This window comes from Mesoplodon bidens, assembly GCF_964165515.1.
Source record: "Mesoplodon bidens genome assembly, chromosome: 2".
In the NCBI taxonomy this organism is placed as follows: Eukaryota; Metazoa; Chordata; class Mammalia; order Artiodactyla; family Ziphiidae; genus Mesoplodon; species Mesoplodon bidens.
Genome location: NC_138177.1, coordinates 148,876,362 through 148,900,627, shown reverse-complemented (window position 1 = coordinate 148,900,627; position 24,266 = coordinate 148,876,362). Strand labels below are relative to the sequence as shown.

Below are 24,266 nucleotides of genomic sequence, written 5' to 3'. Positions count from 1 at the left end.
TACATGCTTTGTACAATTCCAAGTTGTTGAGGGTGAAAAGGTCCTAAAAATTTACGTCCAAGAGATCAACACTACATCTTTGAATACACATATGTTGGGGACTTACATTCTGTTGAATAGTTATTCAAGACATGAAGAAACATTTTAATTAACTTTTGCTGAGAGATTTGATACAATAAATCCATATTCATTTGTACACTGTCATACAACAGTATTTCACTGCACATTTACTCTTTCCTACCATCTATTTATATTTGATTAATCTACGAAGACTCTTTAAGAGTTCTACTACTTAAAACAAAGTTCCTAGCAAAATAAATTGCACTCTTAAACACAGAACACCTACATCTACATATTATGTAATACAAATGTTCTTGAAATGCAATCTAGGATATAATGGCCTAAACTTATAAACAGCAAAACAAAAACAAAACAAAAAAACTTCTTTCAATTCAAATAATTTCTCCCTCTCAGATGTTGACATGCCATTTTAATTGTCAAAAGCATAACCTTCAACCATGAAATGAAACTTCTATTCCATCTATACTACATACAACAATTCAAAAGTTACCTCTAACAATGCCACTGAGGTTTGGCTCTAATATTTTTTTAAATAACCTGTGGGAAAATCCCAAAATATGCAGTGTTTAATTTTTAGCCAATCTTGTTTAATTTTGGCTCCATAAAAAAAGTGCCTTTAAATACAAGAGTAATAGATATAATTAGTCATTTGACAAGCCTTCTTTGATAAAGGCTTTTGGCGTATCGCCTATAAAGTGAGAAATTCAATGACTAGGTAACATCATCTCATAAATTAGGTAGTTTACAATCTGTGTATACCACAGAATTGAAAAAGTATGTAACCTAGTTCTCAGCTAATAGATCATAAAAATAAGTTTTGATGATGGATTAATGATTTTTGCTAAGTAACTCTAAAAGGATTCAAAGAACTGAGTGGCACTGATGTAAAAAACCATATGTAGCATTTTTGGAACTTATATCCATAAAAGTGAAAAACAGGAAGTGACATGATATTGAACTATTTTCATTCTGTTAAGTAACATTTTCCTATAGCAATGATCATCTAAATAATTTATTTTTAACTGTCTCCCATTGAACCAAGGCACAAAGAACACTGTCTCGTATAGTTGGTATACAATAAATATTTGCTGAATGAATGCATAAATAAATGAAGGAATTGCTGACTAGTAGGTACTACATCTTCAACTTCACAAGGTAATGCCATATTGCTTTCCAATCAGGTCACCAGTTTACACCACCAGCAGTGGTTATTTTTAGATTTCCATATGCTCCACACCCTCACAAAGTTAGGTATGGCCAGACTGGCAGTTATTCTTTACTCTGCTGGTGGGTATAAAATGATGACTTACCGCAGTCTTTGTTTGCATCATTTAATCTATTTATCACCTCTTTGTGTTTCATTTTTTGGTAAAACATCTATGCTTATCGTTTTACCATTCTTTTGGTAGCTGATCTTTTTCTTATCTGAAGTAAGAGAATACAATAGACCCCAATCCTCTGATTATAGTGTTGCATATATCTTTTCCAACTTCATGGTTTTTTTAAAAAAACATTTTTAAATATTAATTAATTAGTTTTTTTATTTTATTTAGGCTGCGCCTGGTCTTAGTTGCGGCATGCGGGATCTAGTTCCCCCGCCAGGGAATCAAACCCGGGCCCCGCCCCCTGCATTGGGAGCATGGTGTTTTACCCACTGGACCACTAGGGAAGTCCCCGTGGTTTTTAATTTTTTTGATGAACACAAGTTCTTACTTTAAATGTAGTCGATACACCTGAAACTAACACAACATTGTAAATCAACTACACTCCAATAAAATTTTTTTATTGTAGTCAAAGCTGTTGATCATTTCCTTTATGATTTTTTTTTCTGGCTGCGTCAGGTAGTATGTGGGATTTTAGTTCCCCAACCAAGGATCGAACCCGTGCCCCCTGCAGTAGAAGCACAGAGTCTTAACCACTGGACCGCCAGGGAAGTACCTATGATGTGTATTTTTGCATCTAATGTATAAAAGCCTTTCTTCTCCAAGATTCAAAGAAGTTACCTATATTATCTTCTTAGATTTATAGTTTTGCCTTTCACATTTAAGACATCAATCAGTTGGAACTGATTTGTATCCGGTATGAGGTCCAGGTCCAATTTCCTTTTTTACCACGTGAGTAACTAATTGTCCCAAACCATTCTTTCTCCACTGATTTATAAAGCCAGCTCAGGGAGTCCCCTGGTGGCCTAGTGGTTAGGATTCCGGGCTTTCACTGCCGTGGCCCGGGTGCAATACCTGGTCAATCCCTGGTCGAGGAACTGAGATCCTATAAGCCACACCCCCTGCCCAAAGGCCAGCTCAATTATAAATTGTTTCTATATATGTATGGGTCTGTTTCCAGACTTCTGTTCCATTGGTCTATTTGTCTATTCCTATACTACAACCATGTGTGTCTTAACTAAATTATGGCTTTATAATAATATCTTGGTATATAGTACGTCAAAGCCTCCCCACAAACATACACCTTAAAGGCCTTGGCTATTTTGGCACTCTGCCCGTTCATATAAAATTTAAAACAAGCACGTCAAACTGGGGATAGGAGGCTGTTATGACACTGCTTGGAATACCAATGAACCAATCTAGATCAATACAGGAGAATATTTTTGTGATAAATCTTCTAAATCATGAGCATGGTCAATATCCGAATTAGGTATTCTTTAACATCTTCGAATAAAGTTCAAAATATTTCTCCCTAAAGACCTTACATACCTTTTTTCGTAGGCTTACTCCTAAATACTTTATTTTTTTTATGCGATTGTGTTATTTCCTTTAAATGATAATACCGTTTACTATTGGTATAAATCACATTAAGCCATTTTGCTAAACTCTTAGGAATTCTACTAATTTGTAGATTCCACAAATAATGACAAAGAAACTCTTTTCGAACATGTTAACTTTTCAGTACCTATCAGACATCTAAGTGGAGATGTTAAGTAGGCACCCAGATATGAATCTACAGTTCATGGTAGAGGTAAACACTAGAAATAGAAATTTCATTTAAATCCATGGACCTAGATGAGATCACCAAAGAAATGAATGTAGACAGAGAGGAACTTTGGTGTATTATAACTTTAAAAAGAGTGTGGGGACTCAAGCTAAGCAGCAGAAATGTATTTCAAGAAAGTAGGAATGACCAGCTATATCAAAGGCCATTAAATGAGATGGAAGACTGAGAACTGACCACTGGATTTAGCAACGTGGAAGTTCTCAGTGACCATGTTGGATAAGGGCAGTAGTGAGAGCCTGGTTCGGGGGGTTTAAAAGGAAGGAATTGTAGGCTGCAAGTACAGAAAATTCTTTTGAAGAGTGTTGCTACAGAACCAAGAAATGGGGTAGCGGCTAGAAGGAGATGTGTGGTCAAAATAAATAACTGTTTTTGGTCACTGATGGGAATGACCCAGTAAAGAAGAAAAACCTGAAGCAGTTGATGATGCAGAAAACTGCTGAAACAATGTTCTTGAGGAGGTGAAGAGGAGAGGGATCTGATGCATCAGCAAAGATCAGCTTTCAGTAGGTTTGCACATACTTCGTTTATGGTGACAGTTGGGAAGGCAGAGTACCTGAGTACTGCTGCAATGAGAGCTTAGAATGTCTGTTCTGATTGCTTTTATCTTCTCAAAGTAAAAAGTCTTCACCTAAGAGTGATAATGGGTAGGTGAGGGAAGGGAGGGAGTTACAGGTTTGAGGAGAGTTAGGGTACGAAATGGGAGCTGCAGAGCCAATGAAAAAGGAGATACCGTAGTTTCCCAGCACAATAAGGGTTCACACTTGTAAGTTATCATGAATTTAAAGTGAGACTAGTCTGCAGAGTTCTATAGTTTAAATTACTCAGTCCATCACTGTAACTCCCTCAACTCTGGCTCTTCTTTCCATGACCTGTACCCAACTCCCAAAAGTCCCACCTCAGTTAAATCCAACCGTTGCTTATGCCGTTCATCACCCATGAAGCTGATTGCGGTTGAAGAACACACAAAACCATGCTTTTAAACATTTTAGTTTTCTACAACAAAGAACCCTGACCAATATACTCTTAAAGGTCAGTAACTTATGAATCACCACCCACAATGGCTTACACTGTTTACATGCTCCTGGGCCAATCCTATCTTAAAACCCTTCTCCTGGTTTCCATGACATTACATCATTAGACCAGTAGCTTGCAGACTTGGACTGCATCAACCATAAAATTTCAAAATATGTTTCAAGGGCTGATACATGTTGGCAATTTTATTTGGATAAGTAGAACATTAAAAAAATATATCCTAATACTATCATTTCGTAAGAGAAAAAGCAATAATGCCGTAAAAGAAAATCTTGAGAAAAAGGACAACTCATGTTTGGAAGGAAGGAAGGAAGGGAAAGAGGAAAGTTGGCATCCTTATACTGATAATATTCACAAAGGGCCCGTATAATCTTTGTCAGGGAGCAGCAAGAGTGGCAACCATTGCATCAAGATATCCTGGTGGTCTTCTTACCCTTGATTACTTCTTTTCTCTTTTCTTTTGTCTCTGTAAATATAACGGCTACCTAAAAGCTTTGATGCAGCACTTTTGTTTCTTTGTAATCTCTTCACCATCTCATTCATTTTCAGGTCTTCAGTTCTCACATGAAATTTCTACTTCATGAAGCATTATATCATGCACATACCTATACTCAAGCATCCATCACAATGCATTATATTTACCTGTTTACATATTTATTTCCCCTATGCTTGGTAGGGATTAAATTAATAGCAAATGGGGTAATCTCTTACTACAGACAGGATGACCATTAAGTAATAATTTTTTTTTTTTTTTTTTCCTAAATTTTATCTATTTTTGGTTGCGTTGGGTCTTCATTGCTGCGTGCAGACTTTCTCTAGTTGCGGTGAGTGGGGGCTACTTTTCGTTGCGGTGCGCAGGCTTCTCATTGAGGTGGCTTCTCTTGCTGCACAGCACGGGCCCTAGAGCACACAGGCTCAGTAGTTGGGGCGCATGGGCTCTAGAGTGCAGGGTGAGTAGTTGTGGCGCACGGGCTTAGTTGCTCCGTGGCATGTGGGCTCTTCCTGGACCAGGGATCGAACCCGTGTCCCCTGCACTGGCAGGCGGACTGTGCCACCAGGGAAGTCCCAAGTAATAATTTCTTTAAGAGATGTTGACAACTCTATCAATTAGTATCTCCTTTAACTGTTCCTAAGAGCTCTCCTTGAACATTCCTTATTCCTTTAACTGCAGAGTCCAAGATTATTAACTCTGGATAAATTCAGATATTCACTGGCCCTAAAATTTCCTTTCCAAATCTCATGATTTGAAAAGAATATTACTTAGTTTTAAATGTCTATCACTCTCACTGACTCTAAAGAACTGAGGAATGCTACAGTAATCTATACTCATTTCCTAACTGTGCATCAGTTTCCCTCCCAAGTGCTCAATAAGGAGAACTCCAGGGTTACTGGTGCCTTGTTTAGTTTATTTTTAACCTTCACACTGATACTTCATCACAGAAAAGAGCCCAAAGCCATATTCTACCTTGTTATTTATTTTAATTTCAGGAGATTAATTTGTACCTAAGAACTTCTAAAGGCTATGAAATTTGATCACGTCTTTCAATGAACCAAAAGAGGATATAATATACCTTTAAGATTTCTTCCACTACAATTCTTTGTTAAGAAAACACTTAATATTACTCTGAATCACTCACAAACTCATACATACTTTTAAAACCTGAGTAAAATTATGAGATACTATTCCACACCCACCAAACTGGCAAAAAAAAAAATCCTGAAACTATCAAGTGCTGATAAAAATATAAAGCAACAGGGAATTCTCATATATTGCTGGTGTGAGCGTAAACTTGTACAACCATTTTGGAAAACAGTTTGACAAATACAAAGTTCAAGCTGTGAAACCACTATGACCCACCAATCTTTCTTTTTTGTTTTCTGATTTTTTTTAACATCTTTATTGGAGTATAATTGCTTTACAATATTGTGTTAGTTTCTGCTGTATAACAAAGTGAATCAGCTATATGTATACATATATCCCCATATCCCCTCCCTCTTGCATCTCCTTCCCACCTTTCTTATCCCAGCCCTCTAGGTGGTCACAAAGCACGGAGCTGATCTCCTGAGCTGATCTCCCTGTGCTATGTGGCTGCTTCCCACCAGCTATTTTACATTTGGTAGTACATATAGGTCAATGTCACTCTCTCACTTTGTCCCAGCTTACCATTCCCCATCCCCGTGTCCTCAAGTCCATTCTCTAAGTCTGCATCTTTACTCCTGTCCTGCCCCTAGGTTCTTCAGAACCTTTTTTTTTTTTAGATTCCATATATATGTATTAGCATATGGTATTTGTTTTTCTCTTTCTGACTTACTTCACTCTGTATGACAGACTCTAGGTCCATCCACCTCACTACAAATAACTCAATTTCGTTTCTTTTTATGGCTGAGTAATATTCCATTGTATATATGTGCCATATTTTATTTATCCATTCAACTGTTGATGGACACTTAGGTTGCTTCCATGTCCTGGCTATTGTAACTAGTGTTGCAATGAACATTGTGGTACATATCTCTTTTTGAATTATGATTTTCTCAGGGTATACACCCAGTAGTGGGACTGCTGTGACCCACCAATCTTAATCACACATGAAGGTAAGACAAAATATATAAGAATGTTTGCTACAGAATTGTATATAGTAGACAAAAAACTAAATTACCTAAATATCCACCAACAGACTGATTAAATTGTGGTATATGTGTACAATGCTGTACAGCAGGAAATCATTACATTAGAGATATGTATAAGCAAAATGGGTGACTCTCACAAAGTAGAATAAAAAAGTTGTAAAAATTAAAAACTATACAATACCATATAAGGTTTTAAAAAATGAATAACAATATTAGATAGTTTGGGGATATAGTAATATAAAGCAAAATTATTTTAAAATGCAAGCGTATTATCAATACCAAATTCAGGATGAAAGACACAAAGACATGCAATTAAAAAGGAATATATAAAGGGCTTCAATTCTGCATACTGGCATAAGGATAGACATAGAGATTAATGGAGCAGAACCAAGAATGAAGAAATAAAACTAGTAAGTATGGCCAACTGACTTTCAACAAAGAAGCCGAGATATATCAATGGGAAAAAAATGGTCTTTCTTTTCAAAAGATGGTGCCACGATCACTGGATGTCCACTCGCAACAACAATGAATGTGGACCATATCTTACACCACACACAAAAATTAACTCCAAGTGGATCAAAGGCCTTAGTGTAAGAGCTAAAGTAAACACAGGAGTGATTTTAGCTTAGGCAATGGTAAATTAGACTTCATCATCAAAATAAAACGTTTGTGCTCCAAAGGACACCATGAAGGAAGTGAAAGGACAACCCAGACTGAGAGAAAAGATCTGCACATTGTATATCTGATAAGGGAACTGTATTCAAAATAAAATCACAATGAGATATCACCTCACACCTGTTAGAATAGCTATTATCAAAAAGACAAGAAATAGGGGCTTCCCTGGTGGCGCAGTGCTTGAGAGTCCGCCTGCCGATGCAGGGGACATGGGTTCGTGCCCCGGTCCGGGAGGATCCCACATGCCGCGGAGCGGCTGGGCCCATGAGCCATGGCCGCTGAGCCTGTGCTCCGCAACGGGAGAGGCCGTGACAGTGAGGGGCCCGCATACCGCCAAAAAAAAAAAAACAAGAAATAAGTGCTGGCAAGGATGTAGAGAAAAGGGAACCCCTGTGCACTGCTGGTGTGAATGTAAATTGGTGCAGCCACTATGGAAAACAGTATGGAGATTTCTCAAAAATTTAAAAATAGAATTAACATATGATCCAGCAATTCTACTTCAGGGTGTTTATCCAAAGGAAAGGAAAACACTAACTTGAAAAGATATATGCACTCCCACGTTCACTGAAACATTATTATAATAGCCAAGATATAGGAAGTGTCCACTGATGGATAAATGGATAAAGAAAATGTGGTGTGTATGTACACATACACACACACACACACACACACACACACACACACACTGGAATATTATTCAGCCATAAGAAAGAATGAATTCTTGCCATTTGCAATAATATGGACGAACACTGAAGGTACTATACTAAGTGAAATAAGACAAAGACAAACACCATATGATCTCATTTATATGTCCAATCTAAAAAAACACCAAGCTCAAATACAGAGAAGAGACTGGTGGTTGCCAGAGGCGGGGTGGGGTAGGCCAAATAGGTGAAGGGGGGTCAAAAGGTACAAACTTCCAGTTATAAAATAAATAAGCTGTGAGGATGTAAGGTGTAGCATGGTGACTATAGTTAATTATGCTGTAGTGCATTTCAAAGTTGCTAAGAGAGAAGTTCTTAAAAGTTCTCATCACAAGAAAAAAATTTCTGTAACTATATGGTGACAAATGTTAACAAGACTTACTGTGTTGATTATTTTGCAATATATGCTATAATTATCAAATTATTATCATATACACCTGAAACTAATAAGACGTATGTCGATTACAACTAAATTAAATTAAAAAAAGAACCTGTACAATTCAAGAATAAAAAGATAACCCAATTAAAAAGTGGGCAAAGGAACTTCCCTGGTGGTGCAGTGGTTAAGAATCCACCTGCCAATGCAGGGGACACGGGTTCAAGCTCTGGTCCAGGAAGATCCCACATGCTGCGAAGCAACAAAGCCCGTGCGTCACAGCTACTGAGTCTGCGCTCTAGAGCCCGCGAGCCACAACTACTGAAGCCCATGTGCCTAGAGCCCGCGCTCCATAACAAGAGAAGCCACCGCAATGAGACGCCCGCGTACCGCAATGAAGAGTAGCCCCCGCTCGCGGCAACTAGAGAAACCCCACGTGCAGGAACGAAGACCCAACACAGCAACAAAAAATAAATAAATAAAGTGGGCAAAGGAATAGACATTTCTCTCAAGATACACAAGAGACCAATAAGTACAGGAAAAGATGCTTAACATCATTAGCCATGAGGGAAATGCAAATCAAACCCACAATAAGATACCATTTCACACCGACTAGGATGGTTATAATCAAAAGGCAGACAATAACAGGTGCTGCTGAGGATGTGGAAAAAATGACACCATCATACACTGACTACTGGTGGGAATGTATAATGATAGGGTCACTTCAGAAAATGGTTTCTTAAAAAGTTAAAGAGTTAACCCTATGACCCAGCAATTCTACTCCTAGAAAGATCCAAGAAAGATGTAAACATATATCCACACAAAAACTTAGACATGAATGTTCACAGCAGCATTATTTTTTAGTTATTTATTTGGCTGCACTGCATCTTAGTTGCGGCATGCGGGATCTTCCTTGTGGCACAAGGGATCTAGTTCCCTGACCGGGGATCGAACCTGGGCCCCCTGCATTGGGAGCACGGAGTCTTAACCACTGTGCCACCAGGGAAGTCCCAGCAGCATTGTTAATAATAGCTGCAAAGAGGTAACAATCCAAATGCCCATCAACTGATGAATGGAAAGACAAAACGTGGTATAACCATACAACAAAATATTATGTGGCAAAAAAAAGTACTGAAACATACTAAAACAGGTATGAACATTAAAAGCATTATGCTAAGTGAAGGAAGCCAGACACAAAAGACCGCATACCGTATAATTCTATTTATAGGTATGTCCAGAATAGGCAAATCCACAGAGACAGAAAGGAGATTAATGGCTGCCTAGGGTTGAGGAGGTGAGTGCTAACGGTTATGGAATTTCTTTTTGGGGTGATGAAAATGTTCTAAAACTAGATAGTAGCAATGGTTGTACAACTCTGTGAATAAACTAAAAAAAAAAACCCCATTAAATTGTACATGTAAAGTGGGTGAATTTTATGTTATGTAAATTCTATCTCAATAAAGCTGTCTTTAAAAAAATTAGGCCAATGACTGATAAGAAACTGGGAACGCAGTACAAAGTAGCACCACCCAAATTAATTTCTTACTGCAAGGGGGGAAATCTTACTGTTTAATGTATGGACCCAGCTATCACCACCTTAATCCGAGGATCAACCTTAGCATTACTAAAGTAGGTCAACCAGGTATTATGTGCTTTATGACATGACGCAAAATGAGACAGAACTATGATGTATTCTCGCCAAAGTATTTAGATATAAATCCATCAAGCTTTTAGCTGTAAACTTTAGAGAAAAATACATGAACGAAAGGAACAAACTAAGAGATACCACAAGAATGCAACTGTACAGAAGCATTCTCAGGATAACCAGTCCAGTCTCAAAGTCAGTGTCACTGAAAAATAAGGACTAAGCTAGATTAAAGAGACAAAAAGAGGGCTTCCCTGGTGGCGCACTGGTTAAGGATCCACCTGCCAATACAGGGGACACAGGTTTGAGCCCTGGTCCGGGAAGATCCCACATGCTGTGGAGCAACTAAGCCCATGCGCCACAACTACTGAGCCTGCGCTCTAGAACCCGCGAGGCACAACTACTGAAGCCTGTGCACCCAGAGGCCATGCTCCATAACAAGAGAAGCCACCGCAATGAGAAGCCCGCGCACCACAACGAAGAGTAGCCCCTGCTCACTGCAACTAGAGAAAGCCCGCGTGCAGCAACGAAGACCCAAAACAGCCAAAAAAAAAAAAAAAAAAAAAAAAAGAGACAAAAAGAAATTAAACAAGTGGGACTGACTAATTGATTGCTGCAAGGCTTGCGGGATCTTAGTTCCCCAACCAGGGATTGAGTCCGAGCCACGCAGTGAAAGCACTGAGTCCTAACCACTGGACTGCCAGGGAATTCCCTAAACAAAGTGTTATATGTGAAAAGGTCCTAGTTTAGATACTATCAACAGTTTGGATAGCCAGCCAGCGGTAACAAACATTTTTCTGGATCAGCTGGGGAAATTTGAATAATAGAAACTGCATACTAGAGGAAATGAACATGGACTGTGGGCATTACTGAGCAAAAAAAGCCAAGTTGTAAACTGATCTCATTTTAGTAAAATAAAAATAAAAGCCTACACATATGTGCTTAGAGAAAGATCTGGGGAAAAAATGCACCAAAAGTTGTTAACAGTAGTGACTTCTGAATGATAGGAATGTCAAGTTTTTATTTTCGCTCTAATTATCTACACATCACAACACTGTTTTTGTAATAATAAAAGAATTACTTAGGGGCTTCCCTGGTGGCGCAGTGGTTGAGAGTCCGCCTGCCGATGCAGGGGACACGGGTTCGTGCCCCTATCCCGGAAGATCCCCCATGCCGCGGAGCGGCTGGGCCCGCGAGCCATGGCCGCGGAGCCTGTGTGTCCGGAGCCTGTGCTCCGCAACGGGAGAGGCCACAGCAGTGAGAGGCCCGCGTACAGCAAAAAAAAAAAAAAAAAAAAAAAAAGAATTACTTAAAGACAGATTTACATGGGGAGCTTTAATAAACTAATGGTGCCCAGGCCTTACCCCAGATATATTTTAAATGGTTGAGAACTACTGCTTTTAAGAATTGGGAGTGGATAAAAGGAAAAATTCTTCTCTAAGTTTGTCTTTAAAAAAGACATTCATGGAAGTTTTTTCACTGCATGAGTTAAGAGATCACCCTAAACAGAGGCAGTAACTAAATCTTTTAGAAGGAGTAAATTATAATAGTCAATTTTACAAATCAGGGTCCTTGGTTGAAAAAAATAAACTGTATTTAGGTAGATTAAGCAGAAAAGGAAATTTATCAGCAGGATATTGGGAGTTCAAAAAATGAATGATTTGGCAAACCTGTAAAAATTCAAGTAAAGCTAAGCAGTCAAAACCACCAACCAAGGTCACATCACAGGAACAGTCTCTCAGGAAACTGCCCACTAGCTAGCTCTGCCACTGCCACCAGACAATAGAATTAATTCTAAACTGTCCTTGCTCCTGTGTATCTCTCTCACTCCAGATTCAAGTCCCCAGTCAAGTGTATTTGATAGGCACAGCTTGGGTCACAGCTACCAGGGGCAGAAAGTGTATGTGTGCATGCACACAAGTTACGAGTTACATGTCCTTTCCAGCTTCCTCTCCCACTAAGATTCACAAAAAGGCAATATTGGAACAGGGTTAAAATGGTAAACAGACAGAAGAAACAACAAAGGATAACCTTAAAGCCCAATTAGTAGAATGTCCAACACAGGAATCTTGTCAGTCTTCCTATTAGTAATAAACTTTAATCATTGTGCCTTCTTCCAAGTCATTTTCAAAAAACATTTTGAAAATGAATTCAGTTTCAAAAAACATTCCTGAAACTAATTTCACAAAGTATAAAATTTTTGAAGACTAAAATTTATAAACTTTCTCAGGTAGTTATCGCCTTTCCAATATTTTGTCATTTAAAGGGGACAAGCACCTGCTGCAACCATACCTATACACTATCCCACTAACAGAAATGAAGTTTACTTAAATCACAACAGTTCCAAATAAGCATAGTATGTTACAGAAGTACATTTATCACCTGATGCAACCTGACACATTAAATTCTGGCTGTAAGATTCAGATAACTAAGTGGATTAGATTTATGAAAAGTATCTGAAACTATAAGATTTTAAAAACAGCAAAAATGTTTTTTACAGTATTTGCTCCAAAAGTCACTACTATCTGGGACTTCCCTGGTGGTCCAGTGGTTAGGACTCCATGCTCTCAACGCGGAGAGCCCGGGTTCAATCCCTGGTTAGGAAACTAAAATCCCACAAACCGAGTGGCATGTCCCCACCCCCCCGCCCAAAAATCAAAAGTCACTGTATCAACTACACTACAGCAAGTCATTCAAGTAGTGATAACTTTTATCAAATATCTGCAGCTATGCTGACTCTGAAAGGCTTCAATTTCCTATGAATATAAGTAAATAGGCTATTTGTCACTTTTAAAAAGCTATACTGTCTTTTACAATTGAAACATTTAATAGTAGTGACTACTATATTACGAAACAAAGTTTTACTTCAAGCACATTTTACTTACAAGCATATCTAAAAATCTCTTCTCAAGAATAAACTGTGCTTCTAATCCAAACATTACTTTTAAGTTAGAAGAGCAGACTCTGGATCTAGTTGGCTCTGCCATGTACTAGCTGTGTGACTTTGGAGAAGTCACTTCACCTTTTTTGTTTTTTTGGATCAATTCCCATACTTTATGTAGCTGCCAACAGAAAAGTAAATCCTCTCTCCAGGAAATCAATGTCATCCAGAGCCTCTAAAATTTTCCATACACAATGTTGGGCACCTCTTTTTGCTTCAAATCATTACCTGTAATTTGGAGATTGTTGGAAAGCTGATGATTAGATGAGTGAATATATGCAAAGTGTTAAGAATAGTGCCTGGATATTTTTCCCAGGGAAAATAAAAAAAAACCAAGTGTCTGGTCTATAGTGAGTACTCCATAAGTGTTAAGAATAAAATGCTTAATTAATAGTTAGGGGGTGGGGGGGATAAACAACAAGAAAAAAAAAAACGCAGTTTTGAGAAGAGAAATTTTCTGACCAAATACGCTGAGGAAACTATTCGCTAGTAACCAAAACAAGAAAACAAAACCACTACAAACCCAGCATACTTAACTCAATTTTATAATACAACAAATATATATTATGTAGGAAAAAAAAGGACAGGAAACAAACTACCTAGAAAAGTTAACACTGAATTGGGCACAGGACCAAACCGAACACTCCATTTTACAAGCATACTGAAGGAGGATAAATAACTCATACAATTATTCTATGCTGCTCAATAGAGAAATTGTGAGAAAATGATATAGATGAGAATCACTGAACAAACCAGAAAAAAAAAACTACCACTTTACAGGAAATCAAGAAAATCTAGAATGTGGGCAACTGCAGGACAAATGACCTGGTTTCTTCAACAAAGTGCAAGGAAAAAAACAGAAGAAACATACAAACTAAGAGGCTTGAAAGAATATCAGTCAACTGCCGTGTGTGGGACCTGGATCCTGATTCAAATAAACAAGAGATGTCAACAGAAAATACCTAGAAAAGGAAAAACAAAACCCCCAAAGTCCACGTCCAACAATCTGTTCAGATTTCACAGAATTTCACTCAACTGGTAAAAGGATGTTCATTAAAGACAATTTCAAACAATTTACTTGACAATTATGAAGTGCTTACAATGGGCAGGCATTGTATTAAAAACTCTACAAATATTATTTAATTTGTTTACCACAGAAACCCTATGAGGAGGTACTATTATCCCCATTTAACAGAGAAAGAAACAGGCAGAAATCTTACTAAAACTCCACCAAGGTCTCAAAGCTGTAAGTGGCAATGCAGAGGTTCAAACCCAGGCTATAACGCTGGTGCCGTTAATTACCGTACCATACTATCTCTCTACCATGATGTGGTGAAAACCCAGCTTTGGAATTGGAGAAAGCTGAGTCCCCACATCTCACTATGTTATATAAACCACTTAACTTCTTGGATCCTCTGTACACCCACTTATAGAAGGGTTAATATCAAGTATGTTAAACAAGTGTTTTAAGGAATAATGAATGGACTCTGTTACAAGTCTCTAGCTTATGAAGCCCACAATAAATGGTTCCCACTATCCTTCCACCATACCTGGTAAGACTAATTAAAAAGCAGAGGTAATAATTGATAAACACATAGCTGGAACACTGGAATAGCTCTACCTTTTAATTAACTAACCAAAGAACTCCCAAACCAACTTTTCAACATACTTGTAAACTTCAAGGATAGCAATAATTCAGAAGAGAACTTTTTTATATAATGAAATTTAAACATATAATCAGCAGAAACAAGAGTCTGCAATATAAAGAATAGCCAAACTTAAAATTTAATTCAATTTTTTCTTTAAAGAAAAAAACAACAAACTTGTTCAGCATAAACAGGCCTGCTGCTCAGAAAAGTGCACTAAAACTTTGTTCATGCTGGTGATCCTCTAGCCTGACATCTGACTGATATATGGCAAAGTAGTTTTATTACAGAAAAGGCAAGTAAGCTTAATGAGTATGTTAAAAAAAATCAACTCCTTTAAGAATGACAGCTTCTGTGTTGTTATCCTGTGAATATTTTTGTGCTTATCTGTTAAACTACTAAGTTCTCGGGTGGCAGGAATGTTTTATAGTCATCTAGGTATTCCTACTCCTTAACAGGCAGGAACAACAGTACAATAGTACAGCCTCTAGCATTTCTTAAAAGAAACTTTCTTAAAAGAATGTTTGAACCATTTTGTCTGAAAAATGAAAAATAATTTTTCCAACAGATCAATTAAAGGCTGATTATCATTATTTATTTTAAAAATGATTTATTATTTATTTATTTATTTTTGGCCGCCCTATGTGGGATGCAGAATCTTAGTTCCCCAACCAGAGATCGAAGCCACACCCCCTGCAATGGAAGTGCAGTCTTAACCACTGGACCGCCAGGAAGTCCCAAAGGCTCCTTATTTGCTTTAGTAAAGAAAAACAGCTATTAGACCCCTTTAAATATTTGCCTCATATATTTTAAATCCCCTACAAAAATTCAATTTACATAACATTAGCAATATCTTACATCATTAGTTAAGATATATACCTGCGGACAAAAGAAGTTCAGCTCATCTCATTGAACTATTTTTCAAGTTTGATTATAGCTAGTTTTGTTTTGAGCAGACTTCAGTGGGAAATAAAAATCAAAGCCTGATTTTGAAGTGACTTGGTCAGCTAGCTCTCAGCAGAACCACATATCAAATTGCAGACAATGGTAACTATAGTCAGTTATGAAGTAGCATGTTTTCTATGTATCACCTAGATATCCCATCCCACCCCAATTATTTGAAAAACCATAAATACATACACCAAAATTTGCCTTTTCCATGAACTACTTTTTCAGTTGGGATATTTAAAAAACTGTGTTGTGTCTCACCTTTCCAATAGTCTTATTTTTATTTTCATGGTTAAAGGTAGCAACCATAATGGTTAAGCACAGTGACTTGGAAACAGATTGCTTAGGTTTAAATACAGGGTCTGCGACCTACTAGCTGGATGAATCTCTGAACTTATTTTCCTTAACTAGAAAGTGGGGATAAAACAATATTTATCTGACAGAAATAAACAAGTTAATAAATATAAAGCACTTCGAGCAACTGTCAGCCTCTGGTACATTAGTTATTACTAAGTGCATATACACTGAATCATAAAACAAAGATATGCAATCTGCTGAAGTATGATTCAGAATTGTAGGTTTTATCTTTAAGCGTTTAAAAATGAATTATAAGCAGAAATGTGTCCCAGATTTCTTGTCATTCCAAACTTATTAAAATGGTTGCATGTGCTCTCCTCAGCCAAGCTACTAAACAGCCACTGACGAGAAAACTGGTAAGATGGAATTCATTCAAAAGAAAAATGGCTTCCTAACACCCTACCACCACCACCAAATTTCAAGAGCTCTGATAAGATACTACTCAGAATCAACTGAAAGAATATTTATATCGATATGTACAAACTGTTTTGAGTATCCTGAAAAAAAATTAGAGTAAGGTCTCACCCAAGTTTACAGGTCCAGTAGTCAACAAGAGCAAAACACAAAGCAACTGACTTGTAATTTCTATAAAGCACTTTAAATGTTTGTCCTGTAAAACCACCAAAATAATTTAAGAACAACAACAAATCCTAGGGGAGTTGACAAAAGTAAACTTTTGTACTGAAAGAATGTAGAAAGGTAAATTGAAACTGACTCCCTAGGGAAGGAAGATGACACTTTATTTTACTATTAATTCCAAACTTCTCATTCACAATTAGCATTTTATTATTTTACTTTTTAGACAGATTGCAACTTGAAACTCAAGCATCTTCCCAAATACTGAAGTTAACTGTTTTTGGTTTCCATTCTATGCCTTTTTGTTTTCCGTTAAACTTCTGGATCTAAAGGTAAAAAAAAAAAAGGCAACAAACAAAAAGACAGCCTTTTGTTTGAAAGGGTACGACAATCAGGCACTCCACATCTAAAATTTGTTTTCACTTGTTGTCTTACACTTTTCTAATAAATGTCCCAAACTTAACAGCACTCTGATTCTCTTTCAAGTATTACACATAAAAGACCTTAGAAAAGGCCAGCAATGACCAAACTATAAATCTAAGTGTACTGAAGACTACCAATCACTTTTCTTTTGGAAGGGATTTACAAAGAATGTGACTTCTATTACTAAACTAAAACATGAGCCACCATAAACTTTGTTTATTCCAGATAAGCTATAAATATCAAAGTTAAGAGCAAGTATTTCAACAAATATGGCAAACCAATCTCAAAGCACGAACTTGGCTGATGAAATTAACACCACAGCACAATTTCAAAACTATAAGCAACTACCAAAAAAAAAAAAAAAAAACACCCAAACCGCACCCACTCTTATGTAAACTTTCGGAGTAAGCAAACTACTTTAGCCTCACCTTTGTTTTCACCTAGCGAACTCTTCAACATAAGACACAAACTGCAAAACGATGAAAGATCCAGCTGTTGTCCCCGTAGGAAAAACAACTAAGAATTTAAGACATGTTAACGTATTTAAGTTACCAAGCTCAGGGCACTTCCCCAAGCTACAGCCATTTTAGATTCAGCCTTTCTTTTGAATTTCACGGGGGTGGGGAGAGGTAGATGTAAAACAGAAAAAAATCCTCACTAAAACACTTCAAGATCGACCAGCCTTTTTTGTTTCCAGGGAGGGAGGGGTCAGTAGGTGCTGGATAGACAATCTAAATCAACGAAAACACCTCGCTACCGGGGGAACCGGAATGCTGGGTACAGGGGTGGGGAGTTAAAGCTCTTCTTTTCCCCTCAGATACCCCACATTTGACTTACACGCTTTTTTCCCTTAGACTTTCCATCACTGGAAAACAAAAGCCCTTGGCTCTAATTTAAGAAGGAGAAAGAAACCCGTAAACCAAGCTATTCAACCACCAACAAGCCGGAACGCCTGGAGAGGAGCCAGAGAGCCGCAGGTGAGCGTTCCGACCCGAAGACCAAAGTTGAAGTAGGAGCGCTCCGGCAGAGTCGCGGCGACGCTCATGTGCAAAGCTCCACGCGCGGGGGAAGGTGCCCCGTCCGAACCACACGACCCGTGAGCTCTGCTCCCGGTCCCCGGCCCAACCTACACCCAACCACCTGTGTGAGAGCCTTCTTCAACTTGTTTCAACAGCCGGCCCGTCAGGCACCGGGCGGAGCCCTGCGCCGGACCACTCAAGATCCCCTACCGCCCCATCGTCCGGAACTCCCACTCACCGGGCAGCGGCGGGGCTACAGCTAGGGACCAGTCGCGGCGTCTGAGGGCGCGTCCCCAGCTTCCTGATCCGGCAGAGGTGTAGAGTCCACAACCATAACAAAGCTCTTCCCAAAATGGCTGCCCGGCCCACACGGCCCAGGAGGGGCAGAGCGGGTGGAGGGGGAGGAGCGATGACCAGCCCGGCCCTCCCCTAACCTGACCCCGCCTCACACACGCCCACCCTCTCGCACCGCCCACAAGGGCGCACGCGCACGCGCGTGAGCCCTGTTCGGGTGACCCGCCCGACGCCCCAAGCTGCCAACGTTTAGCCGCGTGAACGGCGGTTATTCCCTGCCCTGCCCCCAGCTCCCTCCACTGCGGCTCGAGGCGGCGCATGGTCAACCCCCGCCCCTCTGCAGAGTTGAACACTCTGCCTTTCCTCGCGCCGCCTCAGAGGCGTAGACCAGCTGGGTTTGGTACTCCCCTTCACATCCCCTCTCCCGACACTAGGGCCTGGGCGCGTGTGAATGAGTGGGTGGGTATGTGTGTACCCGTTTTTCCCCGCCCCTTCATTCTGCACCCTCCCACACCCCACCTCTCGGCAAGCACGCATCTCCAAACTACCTCTACAAGTACTAACAAACCGGTTTCGTAGGCTCGTGTGTTTTCCGACCCCTTCCCACCTTCGGCTCCTTCCTTCCTTCACGTGCACGCGCCGTTAAGACTCCAGCCCCCAACGGGCCGCACGGCCGGGATCTGGAGGCCTGCGCGGCTGTTCCCGACGCGCTACCCGCTGGGAGTGGTAGTTCCGCCCGACCGCTGGCGACACGCCCCTGCCCCAGCGCTGGGCGGATTTCTGGCCGGAGCCTGCTCCTGTGCCAGGGCGGATAAGCTGTTTCTCCGGCCCAAAGTCTCATTGGGTATCGCACAACGGGAAGGGGTGGCGCTGCCATGGCAGAGAAGGAAATAAAAGTGAAAGCCTGTCACGACTAGAAGGTGTTACTACTAAGAAGAATTCTCTGAGCCCATTCTGCACGGGAGGCTAAACCATGTGATGGTCGGCAACCAGGAAGCTAGACTACCTAGAATCCTGAGGAATGGAGGAACTGGCTAGCGTTCCTGTTGTTTTCAGATAAACGCGCAAATTGCCTGGTGTTTCCTTTGATAGACTGTGAAATGGAGGCCCAGAGAAGGGAAGGGACTTGCTCAAGGTCACAAAGCCCACAAACAAAAGTTAAAGCGGAGGGTGACAGAAGGAATCTAACTTCCGGGTCACCCTAAAGGCTCTTACCCTCACACCTTTCATGGAAATGAAAGTCCTGCCCCTTGTGCTGTTTATTTCTTAACGAAGTTTCTAGTTACCAGCAGAGAAAATGAAGTGAAAACAGTTTTTTGTTTTTTTCTTAAATAGTATTAGTTCAGGACCTTAATGAGGCGTGAGATGTGCCCCGTCGCTCCTAGAAACCCTGTTGTTATGCAAAGTAAAAAATGAGTTCCAGAGACGGCAAGCAATTTGGCCAAGTCATACTTGGCCTAGACTCCAAATCTCTCCTACCTTCCTCCACCACCATCACTCTGAGATGGTTTCTGTAATGGTTGCACTCTACCTTCCCGAACTCTGCGAAGCAGATTCTGCTGGCTGGGAAACCTGGAATACAAAGGCAAGGACCGTTCAGGTACCCTACAGACTTCAAAAGCTGGCTTCCACTAGAACTAAGATTTTCCCCTGTAGGAACCAGTTAGCGCTGGTCAAGTCTGCACCCGGACTCATTTTTTTCGTTTCTCAGGAAGTGGGGAGGGTTGTCTAACCTCGCTTGCCGGAAGTGCTTTTCCGCAGTACCAAGCGGTTCTTGCAGTTCAGCTTTCCATCTCCTCGCGCGACGCTGGCAAGTGAGTAGTAGGGCTGTTGTCACAGGTGCAGGTTGGGAAAGGGGGGCACCAAGGCTTCGGAGTAAACTGAAGCCGCGGGTACTATTGGGCAAAGTTTCCTGGGGATCTTTGCGTCCAGACTTCGTCGCCTTTTCTCTGATGTCTGCTCTAAGGCTTGCGGTTTGCAACTCTTTTATTTGGCGCAGTGGAAATATTATGCGTTCTCACCCAAATTGAGCGGATTAACCCTTGGGTCTCTGTCCTTAACCCCCTCACCAGTTGCCGTCCCCGGCCTTTAGGCTGTCACTTTTCTGTTTCATACTCTTGAGCTGGAAAGCACATGTCACAGTGTCTAGGGAGTTTGGAAGGTTGAGGGAGCGTTGAGCTTTTTGAAATCCCTTACGAAGGTGATTTTGAACAAAGGTGAGTGTGTGGGCCCTGCAGGTATGTGTGTCTGGGAGTCAGTAGGTGGATGTGGGTGTCATCTAACATCTATTCAGAGACCCGGGATAACTTAACTCCCTACTTGCTTCCTTATACATATATACAGAATGAAGACATTGACGGGCTGGTATACAGGATTTCTTGAACCAGCCCTAAGATCTGTAATCAAGAAATTAGTTCACTACGTTTTTAAATTAAGCAGCAACTGTGGGTTTTAGATTTTTGGACACCTTATTCTTTTGGTTAAGAATGGGACTTATGTAAACATGACAGATCTGGATTCATAATATTCTCTCTCACTCAGCCACTTACTGGTTGCTTACATTGTGTAAGGTGGGAATAATAGCTAGTATTTTTTGAGTGCCTACTTTGTGTTAGGGACAGTTCTCCGCTTTTTACATGTATTAACTTACTTAATTTTTACAACGACCCTATGTAGTTATCATAAGCCTTATAGGTGAGTGAACTGCACCATAGCCAGGTTAAATAATTTGTCCAAAGTCACATAGCTAAAACGAGGTGGAGCCAGGATTCCAACCCAGATTGTTTGACTCCAAAGTCTGCACTCTAACTTAACAGGTTATTACTGCCTTTCAGCACCAAGTTGATGAGGTTATTCAATAGTTACAGTAATTACATAGTTACAAGGCCTGATTCACAGCTAATTGTATTGATTGCTACTATCATTACTTTAAGCTAAGTCCCAAAATAGATAACTAATAGACCAGACAAGCTATGACTTTAACTGTTAAAGATAAGAAAGCTGGCACTTCAAGGAAGCAATTTACCCAAGGTCACACAGCTGGGAAATGATGGAGGCATTTGTAAAAATCCAGATCTGTTGTCTCTGTGCATTACTCTTTCTGTTACACCAAACGGCAAAAGCTAAAAGAATGGTTCCGAGAAGAAAAGGATCTATTTACTTAATGTTACTGATTTTTTGAAAACATTAATTATTGTTTTCAAAGGAAACTGTTATATGGAAGAAAATATCCCGAATTACTACTTTGTAAAACTTATGTATAAAGTGAAGAAAATTAAATGACATCTTGTTTTGTACACAGCAACATGCTTCTGATTCAGATGCTCCACTGAGCTATAATACATTAATCAGAACTGTGTGGCATCTTCCTAAGCAAGACTTTCAATGGGGCCCACCATGGTTCACTTCATCCAGAAGTTTTCTCGAGCATCTTCAAAGGTTGGTTTATTCAGCAAATATTTGAGCACTACTTTCCAGGCATTGCTTGGCTAGGCAATAGTGAAAAAGAAGACAAAAATCCTTATCCTCTTATATTCTGGTTGATTGGGGAAAGAGTAAAATATAAATAAGTGAAATTTAATATGTCAAGTGGTAAGTGCTGTGGAGAACTGTAGAGCAGGGAAGGGGAATAGGGACAGTAGACTTAAGGATTGCATTTATAAATAGGGTGGTCAGAAGTGAGGCAATGAGCCATGCAGGTACCTCAGGGAAGAACATTCTAGACAAAAAGGAAAAAAAAAACCTCAAGATGGAATCATTCCTAGCATTTTGAGTAACCACCAAGATTCTTAAATAACTTTCATTTTTTTCTTTAATCCAACATTTTTTGAGTTAATGTTGATCTGCTTAACTGTTGAAGTATGGAATCCACTCACTAAAGCACAGAATCAGCAAGAGAGGTTATTGCTTTGGCCATGTACCATGAAAGGCACTGGGGATTTTTTTTTTTTTTAAGGCAAAGAAAAATATATGGTCCTGGCTCTCAAGTCTACTGAGACAGACAAGTAAACACATGATTTTAATTCACTGTGAGAATTATGATGCAAGTGTGTATATGGTACTTACAGGAGGATTACATCAGATTGGAGAAAGCTTCAAGCCGAATTTTTAAAGATAAGTTCCCTAGATAGAAAAATGGTAATCTAGAATACTAGGCAGACATATGTAGAAAGGCATGAAGCTATGAAAATTATGCAGTGTCTAAAGCTTAATTTTCTCTACATAAAATAGCATTTCCACAGTAATTAGTGCTGCTTCTTTTGCAATTTATAAATAGAAGAGGCAGTTTAGAATGCCAAAAACTAAAGACCTAGTCTTTAGCTCTTCCTCCTTCAGATATTTCTTTCTTGGGATAAGTTTAGTGGTAGGCCAAAATATATCACTGGTTTCTATTCAGTAGTGTCTTTGGCATGTTGTATAGCTGTTTAATAGTCTTTGCCAGCAATAATAACATCATCCTGTAGTCCAATCTTTCTTTAAGTTCGATGTGCTAACAGGAAGCAGGCGGTTTGTTTTTACATTGTCTCAGATTGGGACTAAAACATTTGGTGATTTCCTTTTTTTAAATCTGTTTTTTGTCTTCTTGTTCTGTTTTCCCTATAGATGCTGAAGTACCCTTCCACAATCAGACTAGGAGCCAGAAGGAGAATAGAAACATTTTCTCTCAAAACATGCCTCCAGCAGAACTTTTCCCCTTTGTTTCCAAGGCCTTGGCTTGTCTCATCATTTCCAGTGTGTATGAGCAAGACACAATATTATCATACTTCCCCATGCAGCTTTAAGAAGAAGCAAGAGCAAGCAGTACTTCCAGCCAGGCCACCACAAACCATCAGTTACCTGCCTGACAGCCCGAAGCCGGCATTATACATAACTCTGGCAGGACTAATCCCCTTCATTGCTCCACCACTGGTCATGGTGATGACAAAGACTTATATTCCCGTATTAGCTTTTACTCAGATGGCTTATGGAGCCAGTTTCCTATCTTTCTTGGGAGGGATCAGATGGGGTTTTACTCTGCCACAAGGTAGTCCAGCCAAACCAGACTTCCTCAATTTAGCTAATAGTACAGCTCCTGTTGTGTTTTCATGGCTTGCGTTCTTTGTTTCTGAAAGACTCAGTGAAGCTATAGTCACAGTAATAATAGGTTTGGGGATAGCATTACACACTGAACTTTTTCTCTTGCCACATTATCCCAATTGGTTCAAAGCCCTGAGGATAGTAGTCACTTTAGTGGCCTTTTTTTCATTTGTAATCACTTTACTAGTTAAAGATTTTTATCCAGAGAAGGGACCCAAGAGACTTAGGCAAGTAGAATAAATATAAAACTACTCTGTAGATGACGTTAGCATGTTGGCTAGAAGCCTTGTAAGGTTGTGTTTTGGCATCACCTTTTTCTACCTCTCCAGTTTAGCTCTTTTTTTCCCACCAGTGGTGATTTATTCCCAAATTATTTTTCATTTCTAGAAATCTTTATTTTATAAGGAATCACTGAGAAACAGCTTGAAAACCCTTAAGTCCTTTTCATGTTATATTAGGTTATAGTTCTCATTCAGTCTTTTTATGAACTTTATAGTCATCCACTTAAAAATTTCAATGTTTTAATTGTTTTGAAAAATGTAAATTAAAAGATGAAAAACCTTTGTGCTAGAGCTTTAGGATCATTGAAAACACACACACACACACACATCCTCAGAGGAAAACTTCGTATCCATGAGTGTCTGAAAAATAGGTGGCTCCAGTGTGGAGTTTTCATTGCAGTTGCCCCTGGGAATTGCGTTTCCAAGCTCTTTTTACCTGGCACAACCTAGTTATTTGAACTGAAAGGATCTGTGGCTCTAAAGTCAGTAGGGAGCAGTGTCACAAGGGAAAACTATGTTCAGAGAAAAGCTAGACACATTTTCCAGGTTTTACCA

General features: G+C 39.6%; 2 protein-coding genes across 5 annotated transcripts in view; one reads left to right on the top strand and one right to left on the bottom strand.

The window, feature by feature from the left end:
• The window catches only part of GPBP1L1 (GC-rich promoter binding protein 1 like 1), a 59,639-nt gene extending 39,709 nt beyond the window's left edge, over positions 1-19,930 (bottom strand). Inside the window, exon 1 of one of the 4 annotated variants that reach the window (XM_081226023.1) lies at positions 19,834-19,930. The gene's annotated coding sequence lies outside the window, so the exon portion shown is untranslated. Of the gene's footprint in view, positions 1-18,298; positions 18,457-18,922; positions 19,091-19,833 lie in introns of those variants that run through there. The other 3 variants (XM_081226021.1, XM_081226022.1, XM_081226020.1) reach the window with 3 other exon arrangements.
• Positions 19,931-20,068: 138 nt separating this feature from the next.
• TMEM69 (transmembrane protein 69) lies at positions 20,069-23,993 on the top strand. The gene is made up of 3 exons (XM_081226025.1): positions 20,069-20,168; positions 21,656-21,792; positions 22,957-23,993. Exons 2-3 carry the CDS (start codon positions 21,739-21,741, stop codon positions 23,668-23,670), a joined length of 768 nt encoding a protein of 255 aa, XP_081082151.1. The 5' UTR covers positions 20,069-20,168; positions 21,656-21,738; the 3' UTR covers positions 23,671-23,993.
• Positions 23,994-24,266: the final 273 nt, after the last annotated feature.

Excerpts from the sequence above, each read along its gene's own strand:
- TMEM69 (XM_081226025.1), top strand. The coding sequence starts at position 21,739 with ATGGGGCCCACCATGGTTCACTTCATCCAGAAGTTTTCTCGAGCATCT. Across the intron at positions 21,793-22,956 it reads TTTCTCGAGCATCTTCAAAG|ATGCTGAAGTACCCTTCCAC; the intron begins GTTGGTTTATTC and ends TTTTCCCTATAG.